Source organism: Danaus plexippus (assembly GCF_018135715.1).
Source record: "Danaus plexippus chromosome 29 unlocalized genomic scaffold, MEX_DaPlex mxdp_36, whole genome shotgun sequence".
Taxonomy (NCBI): Eukaryota; Metazoa; Arthropoda; class Insecta; order Lepidoptera; family Nymphalidae; genus Danaus; species Danaus plexippus.
The window spans coordinates 309,781-327,274 of NW_026869857.1; the positions used below are offsets into that span (position 1 = coordinate 309,781).

At 41.7% G+C, this 17,494-nt stretch overlaps 3 protein-coding genes across 10 annotated transcripts in view; 2 read left to right on the forward strand and 1 right to left on the reverse strand.

Annotated features, from left to right (window-relative positions):
• Positions 1 to 4,854, forward strand: part of LOC116776874 (protein hu-li tai shao) — a 32,082-nt gene extending 27,228 nt beyond the window's left edge. For 7 of the 8 annotated variants that reach the window (XM_032670156.2, XM_032670158.2, XM_061529092.1 and 4 more), the window contains 3 exons: positions 3,710 to 3,777; positions 3,981 to 4,123; positions 4,203 to 4,854. In XM_032670156.2, the coding sequence (XP_032526047.2) occupies positions 3,710 to 3,777; positions 3,981 to 4,121 (209 nt within the window). In that variant the 3' untranslated portion in view covers positions 4,122 to 4,123; positions 4,203 to 4,854. The other variant, XM_061529095.1, reaches the window with a different exon arrangement.
• Positions 4,855 to 5,392: 538 nt separating this feature from the next.
• On the forward strand, positions 5,393 to 6,506 carry LOC116776875 (uncharacterized). The gene is made up of 2 exons (XM_032670162.2): positions 5,393 to 5,547; positions 6,138 to 6,506. Exons 1-2 carry the CDS (start codon positions 5,527 to 5,529, stop codon positions 6,498 to 6,500), a joined length of 384 nt encoding a protein of 127 aa, XP_032526053.2. The 5' UTR covers positions 5,393 to 5,526; the 3' UTR covers positions 6,501 to 6,506.
• A 1,552-nt stretch (positions 6,507 to 8,058) lies between these two features.
• Positions 8,059 to 17,034, reverse strand: LOC116776848 (zinc finger protein 572-like). Its single transcript, XM_032670111.2, has 11 exons — positions 15,815 to 17,034; positions 14,472 to 14,601; positions 13,943 to 14,010; positions 13,522 to 13,676; positions 12,936 to 13,102; positions 12,391 to 12,620; positions 12,152 to 12,233; positions 10,565 to 10,697; positions 9,995 to 10,186; positions 9,169 to 9,380; positions 8,059 to 8,855 (listed from the first exon to the last, which is right to left on the reverse strand). The coding sequence occupies exons 1-11, from the start codon at positions 16,638 to 16,640 to the stop codon at positions 8,315 to 8,317; spliced, it is 2,736 nt and encodes a 911-aa protein (XP_032526002.2). The 5' UTR covers positions 16,641 to 17,034; the 3' UTR covers positions 8,059 to 8,314.
• Positions 17,035 to 17,494: the final 460 nt, after the last annotated feature.

Below are 17,494 nucleotides of genomic sequence, written 5' to 3' on the forward strand. Positions count from 1 at the left end.
TATTTACCGCGCAGTTGGGTTGCTCTGTCCATATCATTTAAGTGTCCATCAGCACTTTGTCTGTAAACCCGATTCCGTGATCCACGCGGGCGAAGTCGCGGGCGTAGCCTACTCCTTCATAAATTATATTGTCATTAGAGCAATCTTAAGCTAGTCGTCTCATCTGAATTTTTTATGTAAAAAAGGGCAGGAAACTAACAAGTTAAAGAGACTAGGTTTGGTGCTGGCTGTTTATGTTTCGTCTTCGTCTTTCGTGTTACATTGTCTCCGTCTGTTGGCTCGTTCACGTCCTGATGGCATTCCACATTGTTCCATCGGCTGTCGTCACCTCCACAGATACTTCGATCAGACTTCCAAATAACATTCTCATGCTACCCGCCTAACATTACACTATCTACTAACAGGTTCAAGGGATATCAGAACGCACGAGGCCCTATCATCTCACAAGCGCTCCCTGCACAAATACTCCCGGGCTCCCGGCTTTGACTGCACCGTACAGAAATATAACACAATACCCAAGTGTAAAACCAGCCTTCACCATAAACTAGCCATGTCCAATTACGTGTCGTGTAATACTGACAGCGTGGGCAGTCGGTCCAGTCTGATATCGATACCGTCGATCGATTTAGATCGATGTAAAATCGATTCCTCATCTCGGAATCGCTCCACATCGAAATGCAGTAACTTGTATCGGACGAATTCACACAGCGGCTTCATTAATTCGTATATAAGAGACCCGGAACCGACTCATTATCATTTGCCCAAGTGTTATTCTTGTGGGAGCATTGCCTACTCTTATCCGAGGTATTCGGATGACGCTGTGAGGTATTTCTCGTGTGATAACATAGCTGGTAAAGCTTCAAATGATAAAGATGACAGACCTTTAAAGGTCAAAGTTAAAGAAGACACAGTACCCGTGTTCAAAGTGACGAACCAGGAGTTCGTTGATAGTCAGGAATTTAACGAGGATAATTATTTAGGTGACATCGGACACAGCTTCTCGTCAGGGAATCGGACGGTTGTTGAGGAAATGACGCATGCCAGTAGAATGGAAACCAACTTAGACGAGTTTAAGAATGACGCGAAGGAAAAAGATAGAGATGATATATATCGAGCCGTGTACGTTAAAGTAGACGAGGAGGCTGGTTCAGCTGAAGGAGAATATCACAGTTTTATAGACGATATGGACTTTGAAGAGGCCGTGTACGACAGTCCGGTGAAAGCTCTCGTTGACAAAGACATTAGAGACTATTCAGTGCCGATAGACTTCTACTGTGAGGACTATAATAGAAACGAGACGAGGAAACAGTCGCCGATGAAGGTGATAGAACACGCGGTGCAGACTGTCTTAGAGCCGATCCTAGAGGAGTCTAAGAGCTCGTCGGACTCGTGCAGCGACAGCAACAAGACTGTCATATATAACGAAAACGTCTTCAGAGAACGCGTTGAGGAAAATCCAAATGGAAGAAATGACGGGAGAGTTTCGGGAAACGAATTTGAAAGAGAAAATTTAGCGCAACCCGAAAGTTATGTTACAACTAGTGAAAATGATGACACAAACAAAAAAACGCGAAACTTTGAGGAAGAAAGCAAGGGAGAGAAGAGAACCAGCTCCCTGAGCGGCGGAAGTTCCATGACCGTGCCTAGCCTAGATTCAACGGTGGAGTTTGAAAAATACGAAGTAATAGCTGAAGTGATCAGCGTGATATTGAAAAGATTTGAAGTTCAGGTCCAAGAGGAACACAACAAACAAACCAACGACCAAACTCGCGTTGACTTACGATCAGGTGACGATAACGACGAAGACGATAAAGATGCCTTCTCTATCACGGAAATGGTTCTGGATTATGAGAAGAATTTAAGCTACAACAACACAGAGCTGAGCGAGAGCAGCGAGACCGAGGCGAGTTACCCACAGAGAATCGTTGAAGCTGTGGTCTACTTCATATTCGACAGGGCCGTCTACTGTTGTGACAGAAAAAATAAGAAGAGAGGTAACACGAAGAGGGTTGTCACCGTGGTGGACTGCGAGGACATCATATATACGACTTCTGATAAGATACTCCTCTTAAATGATACTTCTATCACGGATGTACTGAAAGAAGATAGTTCCGGGCTGAGAGCTGTGGATGAAGTCCCAGTGTGTGATGATGATGAAGCTAAAATGGGTTTTTTAAGTGAGAGTAGCCAGGACCCTGACTGCAGCCGTGACAGTGTGTTTCATAATGAGGTGACACCGAATTCCACGTTCGTCACAGACAGTGCGGACGTGTCGTTCACGTATTACAGCCAGACGGACGTACATGCTGGGATTGGAGACGATTTATTGGAGAGGTCGTTAAGAACATACGAGATCCCGAAGAATTCGAGCGAAAGTTTTGTCACTGATGGCGAAGTCATGAATACGGCGTTTGTCGATTCCGATATCTACGACAGATCGTCCTCTCCCCTGAGGAAGGTGTTCGAGGTGTGCACGGAGTCCCCCATCAGGAGGACAGGGTCCAGCCCAAACGAATCCGTCTGTGACGCGGACTCGCCGTTTGTGAAGAAAATTAACGTAATATCGATGTCCCAGACGGTGCACAGCGGCGGCATCAAGTACTGGCTGTCCTTCGACGACAATTTAATTATCGAGAAGCCTTCACCGAAGTCGACCAAAAAATTCTCTGACAACAAGACACCCAGCTTCCTGGTTGTGGATTACGATAGGAAGACTGACTTCGTGGAAAAATGCTCTAGCATATTGACGGACAGCAGGTGTTTAGACGAGGCCGACGCCAGCACCTCCAATTACAACACCTGCGAGAGTTCAAGGTTCGATTCCACCACCGAAAAGTATATCTACAGTTCCAGGTCCAGGAGCAATAAAATACTGCACTCCACCTGGCCACCGTACGACGACACGCTGTTCTATAGAATTATATCCAAGTTCAGGCTCACGGAGAGTTTCGATTTCAATCAGCTGCAAAAGAGATGCGGCAGCTTCTGACGCAGCTGGTTTAGCTTAGGGCTGGTTTTTAATGCTGGGTGTTGTGTAACTTTTTAGTGTTGTACTCTGTTTGCTTTAGTTATTCTAAGCTGTAAGCCATATTTGTAACCCGACACCGCTACTGTCGCATGCTGTGTGTGTCTCATCACTATTAACTAATAAACTATTTTCTAACTGATCTTGTTTGCTTTAACTCTTGGCTCGGACGGCAACAACACTATATTAAAGTACTGTTGTGTTTGTCCGTGTGTTCGTTTGCATGCTCAGCTTTCGGTTGGTTCCGTGTACGGAGATCAACGCTGATGGGCGGAGGTGAGTACGGCTTTGTTGTTTTTTGTGTTTATAAAGAGTGGAAATGTTGATTGTCCGATTATTATCTGACCTACACAGTTGAATGAATATACCGACTATGGCCGAATATACCCGAATATGTCCGACTACGGCCGAACATGTTCGAATGCGACCGGCTATGGCCGAATATATACGAATACGACCGGCTATAATCATTTTTATATAATATAACTGGTTAACCTTTAGTAATACGTGATCCGACCTTTAACTTCACTTGTAATCGGACAATGTTCTTTCCACTCGAGCCTCGTGTTACCTCACACGCTGTTTCGACCTGCATGTTGTTCGTCTCCCAGAGATAAGTGCTGTATCATATACAAGTCGTATTTGTGTTCCTTTCACTTATATTAATGTATTATTGTGTGTCAGGCGAACAGACGTTGAACGGCGACCATTCGGACGCTCACCAGAGCACCTTCTCACACAGCAGTAAAGAGGTGGGTTGGGTTACTCGAAGTATGTCGGGAGAGCCGCGGGACGGCAGAAGATAGGATAATGCTTCTTTAGCGTTCAAATCAAAATTAAGTTTCCATAAAAACGAGTTTTTGAAAGAAAAAAATATATTAAAACCATTGAATTTTTAAGATTTTAAATATTTTTTTTTAATAAATGCAATGTGTTAATTTTTTTGCCAACCCAGGGCTCCCCCTCCAAGGAGGTGTCCACAGAAGACTCGCCCAAGAAGGACAAGAAGAAGAAAAAAGGGCTCCGGACGCCCTCCTTCCTCAAGAAGAAGAAGGAAAAGAAAAAGGAGAAGTCCAACACGCCGCAGCCTGCTTAGAGGTGGAGCACGCAGAAGACCTACACACAAGAAATACCTTTATATATACATACAAATAGTAACTTAATTTATTTGTTCCAGTAAAAACACGACCACGACACTGCCATCTCTCGCTTTGAAAGAAAAAAAAACAATTTAATATAAAAAGTATTTAGTATTCGCTTCTTGGCCGTAAGTGTGTCCGCGGTCAGCGCGCCGCGGGACTCGCCTCCTTAATGTTGATATTTTTGAAGTTTATTTGATGAACACACGCGGACGGCGCTCCGGCGGACGGCGGCTCGGATCTGTGCAGATTTCGCAGAAAATCTATACAGATTCGACTTAAAATCTATACAGATTTCACAGTAGATCCGTATAGATTTCGTTATATATATGAGATGTGAGGATATCGGCGGCTACCCTCCGCCCGCGGCGCCGCCCGCTCGTGGCGCGAGCGTGCTTCGACGGTTCTAGATGTAAGTGTAGAGGTTATGACGTCACGCGGCCGGCGACAGACGATTTGACATTACCTAGAGAGCTCTAGAGTCCCGAAAATGACAAGTCGGTCCTGTGTTTATAATCATTTATTATTATTATTAATCAAAAAATAAACGTTAGTTTATAATCTGATGTTTTCTTCTCCTCCGTCACGGTTAGAGTAAGGATTTTTTTTTTAGCTTAAAAAAGAGTTTTTATTTGTAACATGTATTTTTTTATTTCTACAATATATGCTGTTTGAAATTTTTATTATGTACGATCGAGTTTTATTTCGCCCGAACCCGAACCTGATAGAAGTAGTAATAAATAAATGAAGATTTGTGGTTAATGAAAAAATTAATCTTAGAAACGACTCGACAACACTGAAAACGGTTTAAAATATATATGTACAAAAATTTACTGTGCGTGGAGTCTCGCGCGGAAGAAGCGGAACTTCCTAATGTGGGAATGAGAACAGGAGGGAGTAGGAATTGATCTTTAAGGAATCTTTAGTGTTCCTTTAAGAAGAACTTTATTATCATCACTGACAGTCACGATTGACATTCCTTCTCGCTCTATTTCTTTTACCCCCCCCCCCCCCCAGAGCGTAAAAAGTTTAACGCAACCACGTTGCAAGTCGCGTAAGAAGCTTCAGTTTAATAAATTAATTAAATAATTATATATATGCTAACAATAGATTATAATAATTTTTATCAGTAATTACTCTATATAATATATAAAACAATACATAGGTATTTCATTATTCGTATATAAGGTTGTCCGTTAAATAAAAACTGGCTTAAAATCATTTGTCACATAAAGAAAGCAAACTGTCGACAGAGCGTTGACGCAGATGTCGAGATGAAAATTTAGTAGAATGGAGTAAATTATTGAAGTGAGTTGATACAACAGGGATGCTGTGAAAAACACGAAGGCACCGGCCGGCGTTATGGCGGACACGAAGCTTAAAGTAGGGATTCATTAGAATTTATTTAGTTTAAAACTTAAATGGTCTCTGGATACTTATTTATATGTATTACTTTTGGGTATAATAGGACAATAATAATGGCCTTTAAGCTCGATAAGAGATAATATCCAACCAGCGTTTCTTTTGAGCAGACGCAACGAGTTAGACGAAACCTCTTAGCATTCAATGGATTCTCCGTGCGGGCGCCGGGTCCATCGCGTTGCAGGGAGGGGAGCTTCAAGTATCTGTGACTTGCGCCACAGGTGTGGGTTTAAGGGGCCCCTAACTAACGCGCGTTAAACGCTCACCTCCACCGCCCAAGCTCCTCTCTCTACCTAACCATATTTGAAAAGAACCTACTAGGGCTGCCTTCGAAGTACATAACATTGATGGACACTTTGTGAAGTCTATTCCATCTCTGTTCCGATATTTGAATATATGTATAGAACTATAATTTCATGAACTCGAGTCAGGACACGAAGCTTTGACTGAAGTTCGAGTCCAGCAGATTCAAATAAAACAATCACACTTTAATATTACATCGATGGAAGTGTTAAATGAGTTTTAAATAAACAAAAAGCTATAAATTACAGAGATTCTTCGCAAAAAATGCTGAGAAATCGGAGAAGAAAGAAAAACCTCCGAAAACCGAAATAGAAGAAGACCAAGAAGACGTCAAGAGACCCGAAGACACGAAGAAGCCACTGAGCCCGGAGGACTCTTACGAATATTTGACGAAATGTTTAAAAGCGAACTGTTGCAACTGTTGTTACAGTCTGCTGTCGTTCTTCAAGGAGTTGTTCAAAGCTGTTGGTGGCGACCCGAACAACAAAGTGTGTGATGTCCTCGGTGATATGAGCGACCTCTTCCTGGCTATAGTCAGCGACTTTTTCTTCTTGCTGAAGCGCTGTTGTTTCTGCGTCATCGAGAATGTTGTTCCTACAAATATAAATTGAGCGATCGTCTCTTGTTTCATTTGAACAGACATATATATTTTTTTGCCGTTTTTTTGACCTAAATATAATAATTATTTAATTAAGGATAGGATAGTACTCGAATTCTATTAAACTTACTTTCCTTATAATATAATAGCCCTATTCTCTATGTCCTTGAAGTCATCCAAATTATAGAAAAGACAGATTCTAGCCGCAACTGTTCCAATGCTTTGCTTGTGGATGAAGAAGGGAACCAGGACGATCTAACATGAAGGAATTAAATTGTTCTTCAGAGGGTACACTATAACGACCGAGAGGCTTACTTTACGGCTAGTAAAAACCACCGAGAGCAGCAGGTAAAAGGCATCGAAAATAGAGGTCGCGGAGAGGACAAACCTCTGAGATTCTTCTCCGGTGTCTGCTATTCACCAGAGCACCGTCACGTTATCACATTCTCATAGAGCATGGTACATCAAAAAGTCTCAAATAAAAGCAATCAGACCAGTAATTATGTAGATACAAAGTTCACCAAAAAGGCCAAACGGTGTTATGCGTTATTCTCTAGAGCTCTAAAAAATAAAAAAAACATTTTCATCATAATTTCCTCCTCTAAACCATTGATAACGTTACAGCAGTCCCATTAGAACTAACATCTATATATTTTATGAATCTATCACCTACCTCTGAGCCACGAAAGTACCTTAAAACCATTAGGATCTGTTCAGCACCGCTTTATAAAAGTTATTTAAATCAGAATATCCAGCGGAGAGCCAAACACTCTTCTTATTATTATTATTATATGAAAACAACAGACAAATAACTTATTTGTGTGTACGCAACCTGCTAGCTGATTAAAACTATCATAACTTTAAAAAAAACGAGTAACATTAGCTTTCTTTTAGTTAAATCCAAGCTGGTCACATATTTTATCAAACGACAACATTGAAGATGTGCTCGTAATTAATTTCGTTAAACACACACAGTAGGTACAAGGCTCACAGCTATGATTTTCCATAATTTGTTAATAAATTCACGAATTAGCTAATTAAAACTTACTCACTCGCGCTTAGAAAGACAATAATAACAAAATTTCGACAAAAATAGTTGAGCGGTATACCTACAAATTAAAGTCTCTTCTCATTTGATGGTTTCTATGACGTTTGAAACGAGTAGGGTTAAGGGAGCAGAGGCTCTCGAACCTTAACACATGCGTAGTTGACACACACACACGCAAACATTTTCTCATACAACACGGGATTTGTAGACGTCCTTGGGAATTTTTGTATGGAAATTAAGTATCGAGTAGTTCTGCCTTCCGCCGCTCCGGCTGCATAGCGGCGCTAGTAGTTAGCGGCGGCCGATGGAACATGTTTCGTTTTTACATCGCTAGATGGCGCTTTTAATAATTTTGCCAAATCGTGGATCAAGTGTCTGTAAACATTCTCGCTCGAGCCGTCTGCGAGCTCACCTCCACCAGCCTGACGCCCTGATGACGGCCGACAGTCCAGGCAAGGCTCGTGACGTCACTCTACCTACTGACAACTCGGTGGACCGCTTGTTCACAAATAAATAAAAAACCTTAAAAACCGAGCCGTTTATTGATATATTCTTTCTTAAACTCAACAAAATAATAAACAAGTGCGTTTGTATTTTTATTAAATTGACATTTTCTTATATAAAAACTCTTTAACCTTATTTACACGCACGGATCAACAATATAAGTACCGCAGGGAGGACCGCCACCTCGTCCAGCTGTTCAGCACGCCGCATCAAAGCGCGCTTCACGACTGTTACCGGATGTCTACACGCAGATATCACGCGGCCATCAGCTCACGTCACATCCGGTCCGCGACCGGGAGCGAGGTGAGCCCGTACTGCTTCTCCAAGCGGAAGTTGTAGTCCTGGGTGCCGTGGATGGTCCGCACGTGGATCCTCAGGTAGCTGGGCCTGGTGAAGAACTTGTAGCATATGTGGCACTGGTACTTCTTGAGGCCCGTGTGGGTCTCGAGGTGCCGCTTGAGCTTCCCCCTCGTGATGAAGCCCTTCCCGCACTGCTGGCAGATGAACGGCTTCTCCTTGGTGTGAGTGAAGCTGTGCAGCTTGAGGTAGTAGTGCAGCTTGAAGCCCTTGTTGCAGACCGTGCAGATGTGCTTCTTGGCGTCTTCCTTGTCGTCGATGGCTATCTTCGACCCGTGGCTCTTGAGGTGCTCCTCCAGGAAGTAGAAGTGCTGGAACACCTCGCCGCATATGTTGCACACGCGGCTCCTCTCGTCCGGCTGGAGCGCGTCGCTGACCGCTACCTCCGGCGTCTTGGGTATCTTGCGGGCGTTCTGCAGCACCATCGCCAGGATCTCGTTCCTGTTCTCCTCCTGGATACTGGAAAATATACAATGATATATTAATATGACTATATATATACACTCCGTTCAGAACTTCATAACCTACATACTGACTACAGCGCCATCTGTTTATATATTTTTAATCTGTATTCCGAGGCGTCCAGCGCCGTCAATGTCCATGAATGAAACGTCGTGAGGCTGGACGGGTGTTTGCGGAACCACCTCAGACAGACCAGGCAGAGACGTGAAGTAAATTAACGTTCAAAGAGTGCTGGGTGACATGGATCAACTGTTTGACAGGCGGAAGTGGTGGTATGTGTATAGTGTGGGTCCAGTCAAGCCATACTAACAGGCCCTCCTTCTGGTGGGTGGTGAGGTGCATCTGGATGTGGTACTTGGTGTTGAACATGTGCGCGCACACGGGGCACTCGAAGCGCATCGTGTAGCGCGCCGTCCGGTGGGTGAGGGCGTGCCGAGACAGCTTGCAGGACGCGGAGAAGCTGGCCGGGCACAGCGGGCACGGGAACGACTTGGAGGACGTGTGGCCCTTGCGATGGTAGATCTGGAGACAGGGTTGACGGGGGCTGGTTACACTATATATATATATTTACATTGTCTGAGGTACAGTCTCAGGCTCGATCCTTAATGTTCAGCGTCACTTCCAGTAACGTCCTTACAAACCGTCTGAAGCCGGTGTTCATAGTTCACACACAAGCTGATGCTCAAATGTCGCCATCACTAACAACAACGGCTCAGTGTTGTAAGTCATTATAATCAGTTACAGAAATAACTAAGGATTATAGTAAGTTATAGTTAGTGCGCACAGAGGGCGCCACACGTAACACTATATATAACGTTTTTATATATATTTAGGGGACACACATTTAATTTGAACCGATCCTTCAAATTCCTGAACGCACCCGAAGTGACGTCACAGCGATGACATCTGGTTTGGTCACTTTTACGCGGGAAAGTATTTTGTCGCCGCGACTTGTTTGTTTGTAAATAGAATTTAAGTTATTTAAGGTGTTTTGATTTAATATAATAATGAGTTTGTTCCAGTTAAGGCTTGTCGTTATTTAAAAGTACTGGCTTTATAAGACAAGTAGATTTTTGAATGATTTTGTTAGAAGCCTATATATATATATGTAGTACGACCCGCGTGTTCCATCTCACCATGCTCTCTCTCTTCTGGTACGTGTTCCCGCATATGGTACACAGGTAGGGTCGGGCGGGTGTCCCCTGCGTCCCCTGTGTACCCTCGTGTTCCTCCTCGTGCACCCTGAGCGCGGCCGCGTCTCCCAGCTCGGCCAGGCAGTAGTGACACTCGTGGCGCAGGAGCTCCCCGGAGTGGGACTTCTTATGTACCTGCCGGATACAGGGTGTTCACATTCATATTCAAAACACTTTTTTGTCACAAGTTTGTTTGTTGTCTAGTGACTCATACTAGCTCGCCCCGCGGCCTCGCTACCAGTGTACATACTGTGCATAAATGTCAGGTTATTTCTGAATATGTTGATAAAATACAGTTGAAAGTGAAGACTACCCTCAAATCGTTTGAGATAAGTTGTTCCAGACACACACACACACACACACACACATGTTCATGTAGGCCGTCACTTGTTCACTAATTTTGTTTCTGTCCGTCGTTGTTCTTCGAGGCCGCCATGACTACACTTTCAGCTGCTGTAATCCTAACAGCTGTTAGTTTAAGGGTGTGTGTATATCTGTATGTTATTCAGTCACCTGCAAGGTCTCCAGGTGTAGGAACCTCTTCTGGCAGTACTCGCAGGCGTGCGGTCTCTTCTGGGAACTTCTTTTCTTCTCTCCATTCTTCTGTTTCTTCGAGAACTTAGCCAGAACAGCTTTCATCTTCACTCTGGATGGATGGCGTCACATTATAAATACATTTTCATAGAAAATTTAATATCAATTAATTACATTTCTACATAATAATCGATTTTTTTTAATCAATCGAATATATCTTATAGGGACCAAACATATTTTTGGTAATTAAACCTACTCGTATATTTTTTTAACCGAGCAGACGGCCTACCTGATGGAGGTAGCACCGTCGCCCATGGACTACCGCAACATGGTTTTGCGGATGTGTTGCCACCCTCGATTAAGGAAGAGGGGGAGGAAAAAGTGGAAAAGGGAGGGAAAAGGGAAGGGGTAAGAAAGGGCAACCGACTCTTTCAGTGATCGGACGAAACGTAGCCATTAAAGACTACTTCAGCCCCGATCTTCTGGGAGAGGGTGGTACTTCCCCGGTCGAGCCAGTCCGTGTCCGAGCTCCACCACACACCACCACTAACGACACTTTCAATGCGCGTTATACTAGTAGTTGCCGCGACTTCGTCCGCGTTGACTTTAAATTTAGGCTCGGACAGACTTGTACGAGGCGATCCAGATAGTACTGATAATTGAACTTTTGAGTTCACATAGAAATATAAAAAGAATTATTTTCGCTCCGTCGTATGCCCACTAGTTCAGCAAAAAAACATAGGCCATGATTAGATAAGGAGGTAGATTTTTTGGATACGAACAGTTTGAGCGTAAACGGTCAAATGGAGCTAAAGTAAGTCAGAGGGCCCTTTGTTTGATAGAAATGTGTACAAAAACATACACAGCGACCTGGTGGAAGTATCAGCTAAATATTCCACAGCTGCATGGGAAAAGGCTTGCAAGCTGGGTAGCATATACCCCGAGGCGAACGCCAGACACGCCTAGCGACGAGCCTCACCGCAGAAAAAGTGGAAGATGTCTAGCAGACGGAGGAGAGACCGCGAGGCGTGTAGATCCCTCATGACAGGGCTCAAAGACACTTCGCTAAGAAACTGCACTTGAAAAACCTCTCTAATTTTCGGACGCCGACAATATTCATTTAAATGAAACTAATATTTCCTGATTACTACACACTACATACTTTACGGTTACTTCCGGTTCGGTTCGGTTACTTCGGAGTAAGCAGTTTAAAACGCTTAGTACATCGGAAAATATTAGTTTCATTCAGATCAGTCGACATTTTTAGGCGAATATTGATTGTGGTCTAGTTAGACTGGGAAGTTTTTGTTTGCTTAAGTAAACAGTCGAACACCTGGAAAGACCTGGAAAGTCCATTCCCAATACCGAGGAAATTCAACATGAATTCCGTAGAAAAAATTTTGAGCCAATTATTGGGGAGCTGAAGATATCTTTATGGCGTACTCGGGACAGGACACCGCTCTGCGACCTCTCGCTGTGATGTATGACACACTATTGGAGGGTTTCATCAAAATCCGTCCAGCAGTTTTCAGGTTAAGGTGTAACAAACAAAACTCTGTCACTCACTTCTTCTTGTCGTTGACGTCATCATCTTCTTCTTTACTCTCCGTCTTCATTCCTTCTTTATTTTCTTGTTTCACTCCGTCCTCTGTGAAATAATGTTAACATTATAGCCAGTATGTTATGACCCCTGTCCCGTATGCTAGCGTCATTACGGGATGGTTTCATGTTAGCTGGTATTGCTAATATATTTCTACCCTCTTAATCTATTTGTATCTAGTATCTACGAGGTGTCCGTCGCTCACCGTCCCACGTCTCCGGGTGCGTGAGGACGTGCCTGTTCATCTTGCTGCTGGTGATGAAGCCCGCGCCGCACACGTAGCACTTGTAGGGCCTCTCCCCGGTGTGTGTCCGCATGTGTATTCGCATGTAGCTCCTCGTGCTGAGCGTCTTGTTGCACACGTGACAGCTGAGACCGGGGGCGGAGGCCGGGGGCGCCGCCCACGTGGATGGAGGGAAGTAGTCGGAATCAGAGCTGAATGAGAACACAGATGGTTGGTGATTGTTATAATGTGGATATTATCTCATACGAGGGTAGTCTGAACGTTTATAGTCGTATAAAAATTTCATTAAACAGAGAGGAAACTTCTCATCATTACATGAGTTCACCGTGCGGGTGCCACAGCTGATAGTACATCATTTAAATTTCAGGCTAATACATATATATATATATATATATGGCCAGACAAAGTGTAGGTAACTGGAGGATATGTGGAATCCACTAACAGGGAAATCATAATTTTATTAAAAAAAACGTTGCTAAGTGTTACATATATAAGCATATACTTACTTGTCATCCTGACCCCCCCTCTCATCCCCTCCACCCAGACTCTCCCCGCCGCTCCCCTCCTCCTTCACGTCCCCCTCCCCCGGCAGCTCCTCCTTGACTCCCTCCTTCCCCTCCGCCTCCTCTACTTCCGTCTCGAACTTAATTTCAACATCCATATCGACTTTCACCTTTAAAATTAAATATTCACAAATTTATATAAAGCCATGATAGCTCAGGGACGTGATGGCTCAGTGCGCGGACCGGCTGTAATGATCCCGCGAGTCCCGGGTTCAGACCCAGCTCGTGTCAAGGGATGTCTCGCACTAAATCTCTTAAAATTTCAATCCAGTATAAATTTTTCATTTCCACAGTTTCCTCTGCGCAGCTGAGCGGAAACCCACGGTAAGGGCACTCGTCTTTACTATTATATTTGTAGCTACAATCAACTAATTCAAAGAAAAATATTTCTGATATAATTCTTAGAAACGAAAATGTTAGAACGAGTTCACGACAACGTTTACGCGGAAGCGGTAGCGATTTTTACGCAAACGAGGCCTTCACATTTAAGATCGATCAAACAATCAATCCTATAAATATTTAAACCAACCTCTTCAATTTGCAATTCTTCTTTGATAATATAATCCTTGTTGTCCTTCCCGGGCTCCGACCACGATTCTTCTGTGTCATCTTCTTTCTTTGATTCCGATTTCTCTTTTAGCTCCGCTTCCAATTCTTTCAGGTACGGCAGGATGGCGTTGTAGTCTGTACAATATAGCTCACCAAGATACACATATGATCGTTTGTTTCATTAAATAAGTAAAATTGATATTTTTTTGTATTTTCAAGTCTCTCGAACATGTTTGACAGAATAAAGTTATATGTGTGTATTAAAAAGTTACTGAATAAATGTAAGTTTAAAGAATTTTGTAGGTTTTTTGTCAGGATGTACGGAGACGCGACAGTTCAGTTGTTAGAGGGGCGGTAAACCTTGCGCGGCACCGGTTCGGGCGCGTCAGGTCAGTACTCACCGTACGGCTCACCCTCCAATTTATCGTCAGGGTGTTTTTTATCGAAATGACGAGTTAGGAATTCGAATCTGGGAAAAAAATATGTTTTTTTAGGAAGTAATTTCGATAAAAAAAAAAAATGTAAAGAAATGTATGCAGACTATTTTGGTTCAGGGACATCAAATTTCTTTGATAGCGATCATTTCAGGGCTTTAGAAACCTCCCTGACCACACACTCCTGATATTTCGGTTACTTCGCGTGAACCGGAGACGAGAGGAAGCTGCTGCCAAGTAACCGTAACGTCAGGAGTGTGTAGTTAACATGATAAAAAATTACTCTCAAGTTCCTTTGTTCCATAAAATAAAAAATAGGCATCATGACGAGAAGAATTAGAGGCAGAAGATTAGCAAACAACAGTTAGATAATGTATTAATAAATATATAAAATAAAATCTTCTGGAATGGATCCTCGGACTTTCAGAGTATTCTGGTCACTGTGAATTAAACTACCGAGACTTTAGTTAACACGTAAACGTCGAAGTCAACGTACCTGGAGAAGAACCTATAGCATATCCTGCACTGGTGCCTGACCGCGAGGTGATACCTCTTATTGTGCCTCCCGAGCTTGCTCGCGGTGATGAAGGCCTGGCCGCACTGGCTGCACGAGTAGGGCTTCTCATCTAGAAGAGATTTACCGGCGCCCGTGATAAATAGGGTTTGATTCATCAGCAAGGAAGGGCTTGTGTTTGACGAGCGTGTACGTATCAATGCTATTTCAGAGAGGAATTGTTTACTGATCCGTGTTTATGACATTTTACTGACTGAATTTTTTTTTGCTTGACGTGACGATTACTTCCAAACAGCCGTGATCACGGACAGATGATATAGATATACATAAAATATTATATATTTACATACAACAAAAAATTCTAGTAACGACATATAATGTTACGTGTTTTTATAGGACTGATCTCATTAAAATTCTGTATCATATCTGGCCTGGATGAAAAAAAATCCTTAACTTGCAGAAAATATATACATGTGTTTACTAAACACTAATGTCCAGGTTTAAGATCGGTGATTGTAGCATAGTATAATATTTTTTGATAATTTTTTTTTTGCCTTAGGTGGAGTCTGTTCTCATGGTGATGGCAAAGAAATTCCACTGACTACTGACGAAGACTTCGACCATGACGATCTAAATCATCTCCAACTACTGCTTGGACAAAGTTAATATGTCTTGCAAAATCTTAATACGTTTTATATATTGAGTATTCAACGAATTATTAAAGATTTTTATGTATATCTAAAAACATTGTCTGTAACAGCCTTTACTAACGTGGCTGATAAATCCCCTGGTGGGCCATGCCTGGTGGCTGTAAGAGACCCAGATAAAAATTTGGGGCGTTGTGTAGAGGCCTGGGCGATCTGTAGTGCCATTTAGCTGGGATAAATTATAATGGGGCCGGTAAAAAATAATTTATTCTCCTAGTGGGCATAGACAAAATAATTTTGGGGATCCCCGATATAGCATGGGAATCCCCCATATAACATTAATTCAAGTTTTAAAATGTGTGGCGTGAATGAGGTGTACCTGAATTATACATTTATGGCTCAATTACAAAATATTAGTTACGGAGATATATCTTTAAGTCCATGTCTGATACAAATATGCAAACAATATTTAATCATAGTAAATTAAGTGCACTAGTTTTGTGTAACGACCTCATATGTAAACGGAATGGGCTCGGTTATAGCGCTACTCCTGATATAAGTCTTGGAGTTTCTCTGAAGATGTACAGGTTTAATATGGATGAACATTCATACATAACAGCAACGGTATACAAATTTATTATATGCATGCAAGCGGATGGATGTCATGCGCATGCTTACCTGTATGAGATCGTACATGCAGCTTCAAGTAATAGCTCAGCATGAACTGCTTTTGGCATGCAAAACATTTATATATCTTTTGTAAATTCATTCTCTCCTGTCTCTTGGCCAGATCCTCGTCATTTTTGTCCAGAGTGCTCAACTTCGAGGGTCCATTCTGCTGGTTTTCCTCATTGCGTTCTATATTCACGTTGTTTTCTTTCGAGCTCTGGTTGTCGGATTCTGTTACAAATTCCGAGGCTTTCTTATCACCGATGTATCCGTCCTCGGGTTTAATGTCAATTTCAACAGAGAACTCCTTCTTGATATTCTTCTTCGCTTTCTTATTCTTCCTCATTTCTTTCTGTAGTTTCTTCTTTTTGATCTGATTCTTTATTCTCAGATCGTAGCTAGTTATCCTGTCTTTATGAATGGGCACATGGGAATCTAATTCATGGAGGGTCTTAAAATTTATATTGCAAACAGCACAGCCATAGAACGGGAAATCTTTGTCCATGATCTTCTCGGAGAAATATGAACTCTTTTCTTTCTTTATCTTTCTCCGTCTCGTCGGTAAACATGGTTTGAAATCAACTAATGGTGTTGTATTTGTGTTATTTTGTTCATTATTACCACTAGATATATCTATTTTGTCGTCAGCAGTTCCGTTAATTACGCTACCATTGTCAACAGGTGCCTGTTGAGTGATAGTGTTGTCATAGACGCTGAATCCATAGTTCTCCTGTTTAACAGCATTCTGGTATTCAAGCGGTGAGGAATAGTTGTTTAGAGGATAGCTTAAGTACGTACTCAACGGGTCCACATCAGCTGTCATGTCTTCATTCATTTTTATGAAGTTTTTGTAAATATGATATTTCAATAACAAAGTTTTACTAACTTTATTCTGTTTATAAACAGTGAGGAATAAGGCATGGTTGCTTCATATAGTATGTGAGCGTAACAGCAGCTACGCTTTTAATATAATCGATATAAAAAAGAAACCTTAGTCTTAATTTTTTTTAAAGTGTATACAAAAAACAAACAATTAAAAAATCACTTAAACTTCACATGTTGTACTAAATTCGTTTACACAGCATCTCATAGTTGGTTGTTTCTAAACTAATTATTTTAAAGACTATTTGTTTTTTCATAAAATATTTTACAACAGTTGGTAATTTACATTTTTTTTTACTTCGCGTGACTTAATTTTGATGGCAGTTCTGACCGTCACCCGATGTTGCTAGTTCATGTTTATATTTTAGTGACATAAAAAAATAAATCGGTTAAGTGCGAGCTGTGTTTCAAATTGTTTTCATATAATTTTTTTATTTACTTTAAGCATAATTTTGTGAAACAAATCACAAATAATTTTACAAAATTCATTGTAAATTTTAATCTCTTTGTTTCAATACAATTGTGATCCTAAAAATACTGTCATAACAATTAAACATCTGTAACCACATCACTTTAGGTGCTTTTAAAAATTAAAGGGAAAAATTGGTATTGGATATTGAAATAAAACCCTAATTATTTTTATAAATAGTGTACAATGAACGAAGACAAAAAAAACAATCAAATAAATTAGAAAGGACAACACTGGTTTAGTGCTGTCTTAATGTAGATTGAAGAGGATTAAAAAAGCAAAAAATATATAATTAAATAAACATTTTTCTTTACATTTAAATTCGTTGAATTACTTGG

Excerpts from the sequence above, each read along its gene's own strand:
- LOC116776848 (XM_032670111.2), bottom strand. The coding sequence starts at position 16,640 with ATGAATGAAGACATGACAGCTGATGTGGACCCGTTGAGTACGTACTTA. Across the intron at positions 13,677-13,942 it reads ATTGGAGGGTGAGCCGTACG|ACTACAACGCCATCCTGCCG; the intron begins GTGAGTACTGAC and ends TATATTGTACAG. Across the intron at positions 9,381-9,994 it reads ACCAGAAGAGAGAGAGCATG|ATCTACCATCGCAAGGGCCA; the intron begins GTGAGATGGAAC and ends CCCTGTCTCCAG.
- LOC116776875 (XM_032670162.2), top strand. The coding sequence starts at position 5,527 with ATGGCGGACACGAAGCTTAAA. Across the intron at positions 5,548-6,137 it reads TGGCGGACACGAAGCTTAAA|AGATTCTTCGCAAAAAATGC; the intron begins GTAGGGATTCAT and ends TATAAATTACAG.